Consider the following 11,050-nt stretch of genomic DNA (forward strand, 5'->3'; position numbering starts at 1 on the left):
AAAGCAAGCACCGTGCCTGGCCAGTGCTTGGGTGACTCTCGCGCCGCGATGTTATGTGATTTGAAAGTCACCGGGTAAATTCGCGGGAAGCTGGCTGCCAGCTGTCTCTATATAAGTAAAGCATGCACCGTGCTTCAAATCGCGCATAGTCTCAAAGAACATTAGGTTAGATTACGTAAGGTTAATCGGGTATGCTCGTAAGACCATAAACCGGTTTTGGTCCTTGACGGGAATAGCATTAGTAGCGTTTAAATCAAATTTTTTACGAAGGCCTCTTTTAATATCCTTAAAATTTTAGTCAGCAGTTCTCTTGGTGCGCTAAAGTGCCACGCTGAAATTTTGCACTAATATTTTTTTCTCTTTTGCATAGAAATGCCTCAACACACTGGACTTAACATCGCTGGGCGTTGGATCGTGTTGCGGCACTGGTATGTACCTGGTTGCGGGTATGGTGGCGAAAAATCTCGCCGGACCCGGTGTGATCATTAGTTTTATCATTGCAGCGGTGGCAAGCATTTTTTCCGGTAAGAAAACGCACAACCCCAACAGCACACAAAATTTAAAATATCGTTCGGGCTTCTTTTAGGGGCCTGCTATGCGGAGTTCGGCGTACGCGTGCCACACACTTCCGGTTCAGCTTATATGTACTCATATGTAGCGGTGGGCGAGTTTGTAGCGTTCATCATTGGCTGGAATATGATATTGGAATATTTAATAGGTAAGCAAAGCACGAGATTTAAATTCTCGTAACTCCAAGAATGCGTTTCATTTAGTTTAATATTGAATAAACTGAATTATTGTTCTCTAACAGGAACAAGTGCCTGTGCATGTGCTTTAAGTTCGAGTTTCGATTCACTAACCGGCGGGGCAATAGCGAACTCAATTGGTGATACAGTCGGCACCATATTCGGTAAGACTTAAATGCATCCGTTTCCAATATGATTTTAGTTGTACTCATTCGATTTTATTAGCACTTAAAACTAAACGAAATTTTATCATAACTACCAAATCTGACTCATCCACCACTAGGTAAGCCACCCGATTTTATAGCATTCGGCATAGCGTTGATTATGACCTGCGTATTGGCGATGGGGGCGAGTAAATCGGTGATATTTAATCACACATTAAATGCCATAAATCTGGCGACATGGGTATTCGTGATGGCAGCCGGTTTATTTTATGTTGACACCAGCACTTGGACGGAGCATCAAGGCTTCTTGCCATATGGCTGGAGTGGTGTAAGTTGCAAAAAAAAATGATGGCTTATAAAAAATCAATCATTGCAAGAAATGTAGGATTTTAATGTGCTTATGCTTTTACATCCTATTACAGGTGTTCTCGGGTGCTGCGACCTGCTTTTATGCTTTCATCGGTTTCGATATTATAGCCACCACCGGTGAGGAAGCGCACAACCCACAAAAGAGCATACCGAAAGCAATTGTTGGCTCACTAGTGATCGTTCTGTTTGCGTATGTGAGCGTTAGTTTAGTCTTAACACTAGTTGGTAAGCCTCTTACATAATATTTGCTGACTTTGTGTCGAATGATTCAACTTTCATTTGCTTGCAGTGCCCTACGATCATATTAGCGCGGGCGCAGCGTTGGTTCAAATGTGGTCTTATGTGGGCGCACCGAAATGTCGCGCCATTGTCGCTGTGGGCGCCACCGCTGGGCTATCCGTGGCAATGTTCGGCTCTATGTTTCCCATGCCACGCGTGATTTATGCAATGGCGCAAGATGGGCTCATATTCAGGTACTGTAGATGCACTGATACATTATGCAATTGGAGTCATGCTTTATCTTTTTATCTTTGCACGCTCTCCAGGCAACTCTCACAACTATGGCAACGCACGAATGTGCCGGGTTTGGCGACCATTGGCAGCGGTATTGCAGCTGCGCTAGTTGCGCTCACGGTGCGTTTGGAGATACTCGTTGAAATGATGTCCATCGGCACACTGCTCGCCTACACGCTGGTCTCCACCTGCGTGCTAGTGTTGCGCTATCAACCGCACAGCACATCGCTGGTCGAGCTGCTGCCAGCACAGCTGCGCACACCGCTGGCGCCGGGCACGGCAACGGATCCGAGCGCTACCACCGCCGAAGTGTTGCCGTCGAACAAATTAACAATAAAACGCGTTACGCGTGGCATGTCCGATTCTGATGACTCGTTCATCGATGAGAGTCCAGAGGGCTATCTAGGACGCGATGATCAATTTCTCGTGTCCGATCGTTCGGAGAACAAATTCTATGGTAGCGTGCATGGTGCGCCAACTGGACCGACTGGTCAAGCAACCGCCTTCGATACCATGGGTCTAAATTTCGTATCGCGCAAAATACACGATTATGCGTACCTATGTCCCGGTTTCTTTCCATGGATCAATCCTGGCCAAGCCACGGCGGAAAGTGGTATGTATGCATTTCCTTTGTTGCTTTTAGTCATGTAACTGTACTGAATAGTGTCTTAAAATCTTCACATAATTTTAGCACAACATTTACTCATAGACTCTTCGAAATTGTTGCTTTTTTATTATTATCTATATTATTTTCACAAACAGGCATGTATGTCACGAAACTTGTTGGAATCATGTTCGGTCTCATATTCTTCTTGGATCTGTTTGCGGCCATTGGCTGGTCCGGTGGCTTCGCCGCATTCATTTATTTCATTTTGTTCATTGGCATATTTGTGATACTATTAATTATATCAAGACAACCACAAAATAGGTAAATAATATTACTTATTTGCATTAATTTATTCCCAACGCAAACAAACACGCACACACAAGTACCAAATGTTTCAATTCAATTCTTCTTATTTCATTTATCCTAGATATGCGCTCGCATTCTTAACGCCGGGACTTCCATTTATTCCAACAATTGCCATAACCGTTAATATTTATTTAATATTTAAATTAAGCATACTCACCTTAGTTAGATTCACCATATGGATGACTCTGGGTTTCATCATGTACTTCTACTATGGCATAACGCATAGCACACTCGAACAGACGACTGATGAGATAGAACTGCATGTCGATAAGGACTATGTACGTGCACTAGAAAGAGAAAAACAGAACAATAAAAATAAATATCAATTTTTTAAATAATTTTTTGCAGAGTAAAAATGTTGAGGAAAAGGCCGTGTGGGATCAGCCAACGTATATGAATCAAAGCAATGAGCCTGTTTGGGCTACAAAGGATACACGGGCAAAACAGACAACAGCAACAACAAGTGAGTTTGACTAGAAAAAAGAAAACGTTGAACTGAGTCGTTCTAATCAAATTCGTCAAAAGAAAACACGTTCGTCTGTCTGCCTATGTAAAGTATTATATGTATATAGGCAAACTAGTCCCTTAACTTTTGAGAAATCGATCTAAAGTTTGCTGCTCATTCGTCGGTACCACCAATATCGAACCACTATAGCATATAGCTGACATATAAACTGACAAATCAAAATCAAGTTCATCTACGGAAAAAATTTTTATTTAACAAAATATCTATACGAAATTTGTTATGGATTATTGTTCAAAGCAGCGTTACAATATCAGTTTAGATCGGACCACTATAGCATATAGAAACCCAACAAACTAAGCGCTTAAAATCAAATTTTTGTTTGGAAAACGTTCCGATTTGTGAATCATGTTTTCGCTACACAAGTTAATGTTTTTATTTTTTATTTTTTGTAAATTAAAATTTTCTATGTCTTAATTTCAGAACGCTCCAACACAAATTATTCCAAAGCAACCGAAAGCAATTCCTCAAAACAACCACAAACAAAAAATTCCACTAGTACAAGAAATACAACAGCGAATTCCACAACAGCAACAACAGGTAGCGATGGCAAATTCACCATGTTCATCGATGAGACGCAATTCCCCACGTGGGATGATTAAAAGTAGCAGACAAAAGTAAAAACTAAATGTATTTAATTAGTAATATTCCAACTAAACGAAAATATAAATAATTTACGAAAGTTCGAAGGATTTAGAAAGGAGAAAATGCACTAGGTCTGTATTATACACGCGTAAACAATAAGAATGAGTTAAAAAAATAATAATAATAGTAAAAAAATTTAATAAAAAATTATTAATACTTAAAAATTGTTATAATATTAAAGAAATTAGTAAAAAGTAAATGAAAACAAATATATGCAATGAGTGCAATTTCAGTTTGCGATTGTGAAAGAAAAAAAATTTTGTGATTCCTTTTTCGAGTTCTTAACGCAGGAGCTTTAAGTCTCATAAATGTATATAGCGTCAAGTAATTTACAATAACAAAAAATGTTGTCTCTTATACACATCTAGATGTGTATAAGAGACAGGTATTATACACGCGTAAACAATAAGAATGAGTTAAAAAAATAATAATAATAGTAAAAAAATTTAATAAAAAAAAAACATTTTTTGAAAAAAAAAATTTGAAAAAAAKWTTAYGTACCTGTCTCTTATACACATCTAGATGTGTATAAGAGACAGATATTGAAATATGTTTAAAAAAAGTAATTAAAGACGCAGTAGTTATAAACATAAATATTACATACATACATACATATGAGAAATCCATAAAAAATATTATATTTATATATTATACATATATACATACATATATATATATATATATAAATATACTTGAAACGTACAAGCGTGCATACATTAGTGTATGTAAATGCATTATTGCATGCAATTCTTATTAAAAATTAACGTTAAACAATTTTTTTAAATTAAAAAAGATATGTGAATAATTGAAATTATAAATTTTACTAATTAAATTAATTTATTGACACAACATAGCAGCATACAACAAACATAAGCCGTGAATGTATGCAAAAAATCAAAGAAAAAAATTATTTGTAGTTATATAAATCAATAGCGCATTGATATGAAGAGAAAGCATGGTAATTGTTGTACATAAGACATATTATGTAAACATGCATACATACTATACAATCGCTATGAACAAATTTTTTTTTTAATTAATTAATTTTTCATACGCAATTTCAATTCTAAAATATATATACATACATATGTACATACACATTTCGATAACAAAAATATATGTACATACACGTATAGTTAAACTTTCAATACTGTGTTTTACTAACTTTACTGTTTGTGTAAATACTTAATTTTTATCTCTCAGTACATAAATATGTAAATAAAACAAACATTACATTCTTATTGTTAACCTTAACGTGCTGTTGTTACAAAATCTGTAAAAAAATTAATAACTTTAAATTTCTTTATTGCCATAACTATTATATATAACGAAATCTTACAAATATAAGTAGTTAAAATATATATCATTGCAAATTTAATAAACAAATATTTGTTTATTAACAAAGCAGGCAACGCGTACCAAAGCAAAGTATGAAAACTAAGTACCAAATATGAAGGAAATAGCTAAAAACTTTAAAACAACAAATAAAAACTAATTGTAGCATAAAAAATAGTTAATACAAAATAAAAATAAATATTAAACTGAAAACAATAAATAAAAGCCAGTTCGTTTGACCCCGAATATACCTCCTTTTCATTAATAAAAAAGAGTATATGTGCAAACCAAAAACAAAAATAAAAAATATCATTTGTTAAAGAGATTACATATACATATATGAAATTCTGCGTTTATGTACACGTAATTGTTAAGCAACTTTATATTATTATTAATTTTAAGCCATTACTACGCAGTATAATTTCGATTTACGAAAAAAACGCAATTTTCTTATAATATCTAATATATAGTTTTGTATATAAAATCCAACACTTACCATTTATTAAAACCGTTAAACGCTTGGCAAATCCTAAATGAAAAAAAAAAATATTTTTGTGCTAAAACGAGAAGATAATACTGAAATTTCTACCTACGTAATTAATTCACACACTTTTATACTATGCTCTTTAAAACATACATAAAATTTGCTTACTAAATTATAAAATCAATTTTTTTATATAAATATTAATAAATACACCTATGTACGTACATATGTATGTACTTTTTAGTTTTTTTTTTTTTTTGTTTGGATGGTTGAGACGCAATTTCGTAGCGATCAAAGCCATTGGGTCAGCTTTGATCTATGGAATTGTGGGCAATGACAAAATTTTACACATAACTTTGATTTGAATTTACTTAAATAAATAAACATAAGAATTTTCACTGCTGCAATTAAATGTTTATATACAAATTTAATATAGATTTTTTAAGCGCTATATACATATACTAGGCACGTACATTACCGGTTACGGCATTCTCTTTTATATGTATATATTTACTTTTATAGTTATAAAAATCTCCACAAAATGATTTGGTATTAATTTCATTTTGATTAATACGAACAAAAAATTATGGAGTTAATGGACAAATTAAAATGTCACTTTGGCACTATTAATTATTTTTGAACATTTATTAGCTTTAAGAAATAGTGTATCATAAAATTTAATTGCAACTTGCTAACCAACTATACAAATATACATGTGTGGATATGTACGAGTTGTCCGTAAAAGGGTGCATATATGTACAACACTAAATGCACACGGATATACTAAGAGAAAATAAGAAGAAAAATTTCGCCATTTTACTGTTATTCTTGCATTTCTTTTTAAACAAAAATTTTATTAACAAAAAACAAGAGATTTGTTGATCAACTTAGCAAAAAATATTTATACAAATAGCAATAAAAAATACATGCATAACTGAAAGTATCAGCTGCAACACGTACCAAACGCAAACAAAACATATCTTTTTGGGCAAAAAGTAACGGAAATCTAGTGGTCTTATGTACGTAGATAGCAAAGAAAATGTTGAAAAATTTTAAGAAAATAGCAAACGAATTTCAACTGGACTAGAGATATTTACAACAAAAATTAAACTCAGAAAGGTGAAATAATTTGCTGCACTTTTCAGCAGTACCAATGTTTGGTTTGACAATGTACAAATATATTTTTTAACCACATTTAATATTTTTTTACTTCACTTTTTTTTGACAAAATTCAATATTATTGGTTTTTTGACTATATTTAATAAATTTAAAGTTGTGCACTGCTGCAGTTGCAGAAATTTTCTACTTACATTATTAACAGCTGTTGTACCACGCGTTTCGTAGAGGCTGCTTGCAAATTTAATATTTCCTTTGGTTATGTTGATACTAAAAACTGTTATGAATTTGAAAGCCAAAGCAGCCAATTACTTATAATGATTAAAATTTATATTAGCATGTATTATTTGCTTTTCCCGACAGACACACACTATCAAACACTTAATAAACATTTTTATGCCCACACGACACTTTGGAGTTTCTAATTTGCAGTTGCTAATAATACACTTCCGATTTAGTGGAAATACTGCGTAACACAATTTTACGTTAAAATTTCGTTACTTTTACACATATTATTTCTATTTCTTAATCAACTTAATATTTACACGCACTTCAGTTGAAATTCTAAGCAAACGAAAAGGTCGAGTATAATTTGTAACGGACCGCCAATAACAGTGATGACAAATAGAAATGAGCCACTAAACACAGCGCAGACTAAACAGTGCAAATATCGATAAGTACACGATGAAATTCTTCACTAATTCATACTACATTTCAAATAGCTGCTAATGAATACTTGACACATCTACAAAAAAGTCGTTCGCAAAAAGCACTTTTAACAATTTTGTTCTTCCATAGCAGAACAATTTGAAATGCTAAATGCTCTGGGAGCAAAGCCGGTACCACCTAAAAAACGAAACATATAACTGAGGAATTATAACTATCTACACTTAATAAATCTACAATTTTATTGAATTTGCTAATAAAATCGAAAACTTATATATAATTAAAAGGCGAAAAGTCGCGTTTGAAAATATATCAAGTTTGCAAAGTTCACTTCAAATAATTGCAACTGGAAATAGTATTTTTCGATCTTTTATTTTTATAATAATTTAATTTTTCAATTGTATATCCTCCTGGGACAGGCAAAAGGAATGACAGCGGTTTAAAAACTTAACGATAATCACAGTAACTAATGAAATTGCTGAAAAAAGATTTCAAATAGCCATTACATTAAGACATAGTGTCGATGTATAAATGAGAAAAATCTGGAAATCCCACTACTGCAAGAAAACTATTTATAGCAAGAAATGTGAAACTATTTTTGAAAAACGTAACGTAATATATTGAAGAAATAATTAAGCGTAAAAAACAGTTGTTACATAGATAAAATACAAGCTGCATTATATTAATTTTAATGTTTTTCTGCTGAAATGAATGTACTTAGGTTTTGATTTATTTCAAAAGACTGAATTATTGAAATTGTTATTGTAACGCGCCACTGTATAATTTAACAGCAATATTGAGACAAAAATTGTAGTAGAAATTTAAATAACCTATACAAAGTTTGAAAATATTGGCAAATAAACGTAAAACAAGCGAAATAAAGTGGAATCAGTAAATGATATGTATGTTCTTGAAATATTATACTAACAAATAATAAAATAAAAAAACTTTACTTAATTGAAATTTAACAAATTTTAATACTACTTATACATTGCAATTGGATTCTATTGTATTACAGTCAAAATGGAAAATTTATGCAGTTTAATGTTAAAAGCTAACGCATATATTGACTTAAAAATACAAACTAACATAAAAAACAAATAGTTAAAAAATATTTAACAGAACAACTTATGTAACTTACCTATTTAACAACAAAAATAAAGAAGAAAAAATTACCAATAGCAAAAATATTAAGGAAATTAGTAACTTGTTATAAAATATACAAAACAAATATTCATTGAACAAGTTCTTAAACAAAAATGAAATTAAATGAGAACGTGCAACTCATTAACGTACATTTTTCTTCATTTGATTTATGTGTTTATCACTCTGAATGAGATTTAAATCATTAAATACCTAAATTACTATTTAAAAGTAAAAAAAAAAATTAAAAAAATAAATAAAAAAATTTGTTAGCTAACATTAATAGTTGTCTTTTTATTCTATAGTTATTAAGAACTAAAAATGACAGCTAAAACTTCACATTTTTCAATTATTATATAAATAAATTTATTAAATTTAAAGGGCTTCGTTTTTGATAACAAAGTTAGTTTCCTTTTTAATCTGACTTTTCATTTCCTTTTCCTAAAATCGATATAAAACCATTTATCGATATATTCTCTCCACAGAATGACAGTACTCATACAAGACAGCATACAAATATACGCTTATACGTATTAAACACAGCTCGAAAAATCATTACTTTTGCATTGTTGGAAAATTTTCGTGACTGCATTAAAAAGAGCATTAATTCTCAATTAAACAAGGTAAAAATACAAAAATTATACAATATGTGCGGAATAATACAATAAAAACAGTTTATATCACGAAATTATTGAAATGTGTAAAAAATACTAGTAAATAAAGTTTACAATCATACGCCCCTTTACCGAAAAAGTGAGACTTCGCTTACACTGAGTGACACATATTTATGCATGTGCACACGTACATACGTATCTAAATTTTTGTATACGCTCAGCGATAGACGTGCCGGAAGATATTGATTAAAAGCAAATGAAATTTAATTAAAAATTATTATATTAATTAGCAAGCTTAATTATTTGGTTTCGCGCTCTCTTTCTGCAGTTAAACGCAATTCGTAAGACAACATGACTGACTCCAAGTATTTTACAACTACTAAGAAGGGTGAAATCTTTGAACTCAAATCCGAGTTGAACAATGACAAGAAAGAAAAGAAAAAGGAAGCGGTAAAGAAGGTATAGTCAAATAGCAAACATACTGATACACAAATACTTAATATTTCCTGTCAATATTTAAGGTCATCGCCAGCATGACGGTGGGCAAAGATGTATCGGCGCTATTTCCCGATGTCGTCAATTGTATGCAAACAGATAATTTGGAGTTGAAAAAATTAGTATACTTGTATTTAATGAACTACGCCAAATCGCAGCCGGATATGGCAATAATGGCTGTTAATACTTTTGTGAAGGTAGATATTTAGTTGTAAACAAGACAAGGTTATTACATTTTAGTTACTATGCAGGATTGTGAGGATTCCAATCCACTCATACGCGCATTGGCTGTGCGCACCATGGGCTGTATACGTGTTGATAAAATCACCGAATATTTATGCGAACCACTACGCAAGTGCTTGAAAGACGAAGATCCTTACGTGCGCAAGACAGCTGCTGTATGCGTCGCCAAGTTATATGATATCTCTTCCTCAATGGTAAATGCAAAATATATTTATATTTTATATGCAAATTACTAATACACGTACATTAGGTTGAGGACCAAGGCTTCTTGGATCAGCTTAAAGATCTGCTCTCTGATTCAAACCCCATGGTTGTGGCTAACGCCGTTGCCGCGTTAAGTGAAATCAATGAGGCTAGTCAGTCTGGCCAACCGTTGGTCGAAATGAATTCAGTAACTATCAATAAATTACTCACAGCACTTAATGAGTGCACCGAATGGGGACAAGTGTTTATACTCGACTCGCTGGCCAATTACAGTCCCAAAGACGAGCGTGAGGCGCAGTCTATTTGTGAACGTATTACCCCACGTTTGGCACACGCCAATGCGGCAGTGGTTTTGAGCGCTGTAAAAGTGCTCATGAAACTGTTGGAAATGCTTTCAAATGATAGCGACTTCTGCGCAACGCTCACAAAGAAATTAGCGCCACCATTGGTTACACTGCTCTCGTCAGAGCCTGAGGTACAGTATGTTGCTTTACGTAACATTAATTTGATTGTGCAGAAACGGCCCGACATACTTAAGCACGAGATGAAAGTATTCTTTGTCAAATACAACGATCCCATTTACGTGAAATTGGAAAAACTTGACATCATGATACGTTTGGCTAATCAAACCAACATTGCCCAAGTGCTGAGCGAGCTGAAGGAGTACGCTACAGAGGTGGATGTAGATTTCGTGCGCAAAGCAGTACGTGCCATCGGACGCTGCGCCATTAAAGTAATTATAATTTATTTTGGTTTTAGTTTTTTTTTACAGTACTTTTTAAATAATTTTTTTGTATATTTTTTTTGGTTTTTTTAA

The 11,050-nt window shown here is 32.9% G+C and overlaps 2 protein-coding genes and 1 long non-coding RNA gene across 3 annotated transcripts in view; 2 read left to right on the forward strand and 1 right to left on the reverse strand.

Annotated features, from left to right (window-relative positions):
• LOC108976239 (high affinity cationic amino acid transporter 1) overlaps nt 1–4,016 on the forward strand; it is a 21,520-nt gene extending 17,504 nt beyond the window's left edge. The window contains exons 3-13 of the mRNA XM_018945193.1: nt 371–524; nt 587–718; nt 812–910; nt 1,030–1,238; nt 1,333–1,504; nt 1,569–1,752; nt 1,825–2,405; nt 2,555–2,720; nt 2,827–3,043; nt 3,114–3,228; nt 3,712–4,016. Of these exons, the coding sequence (XP_018800738.1) occupies nt 371–524; nt 587–718; nt 812–910; nt 1,030–1,238; nt 1,333–1,504; nt 1,569–1,752; nt 1,825–2,405; nt 2,555–2,720; nt 2,827–3,043; nt 3,114–3,228; nt 3,712–3,890 (2,208 nt within the window). The 3' untranslated portion in view covers nt 3,891–4,016. The remainder of the gene's footprint in view (nt 1–370; nt 525–586; nt 719–811; nt 911–1,029; nt 1,239–1,332; nt 1,505–1,568; nt 1,753–1,824; nt 2,406–2,554; nt 2,721–2,826; nt 3,044–3,113; nt 3,229–3,711) is intronic.
• LOC108976240 overlaps nt 1–8,414 on the reverse strand; it is a 27,512-nt gene extending 19,098 nt beyond the window's left edge. The window contains exons 1-2 of the long non-coding RNA XR_001993931.1: nt 7,063–8,414; nt 2,923–3,052 (exon numbers count right to left, since the gene is read on the reverse strand). This is a non-coding gene — a long non-coding RNA (uncharacterized LOC108976240). The remainder of the gene's footprint in view (nt 1–2,922; nt 3,053–7,062) is intronic.
• A 792-nt stretch (nt 8,415–9,206) lies between these two features.
• The window catches only part of LOC108976293 (AP-1 complex subunit beta-1), a 3,902-nt gene continuing 2,058 nt past the window's right edge, over nt 9,207–11,050 (forward strand). The window contains exons 1-5 of the mRNA XM_018945291.1: nt 9,207–9,300; nt 9,620–9,750; nt 9,813–9,983; nt 10,038–10,223; nt 10,280–10,966. Of these exons, the coding sequence (XP_018800836.1) occupies nt 9,643–9,750; nt 9,813–9,983; nt 10,038–10,223; nt 10,280–10,966 (1,152 nt within the window). The 5' untranslated portion in view covers nt 9,207–9,300; nt 9,620–9,642. The remainder of the gene's footprint in view (nt 9,301–9,619; nt 9,751–9,812; nt 9,984–10,037; nt 10,224–10,279; nt 10,967–11,050) is intronic.

The sequence above is a fragment of the Bactrocera latifrons genome, unplaced genomic scaffold, assembly GCF_001853355.1.
Source record: "Bactrocera latifrons isolate USDA-ARS-PBARC rearing strain unplaced genomic scaffold, ASM185335v1 scaffold_74, whole genome shotgun sequence".
NCBI classification, from domain to species: Eukaryota; Metazoa; Arthropoda; class Insecta; order Diptera; family Tephritidae; genus Bactrocera; species Bactrocera latifrons.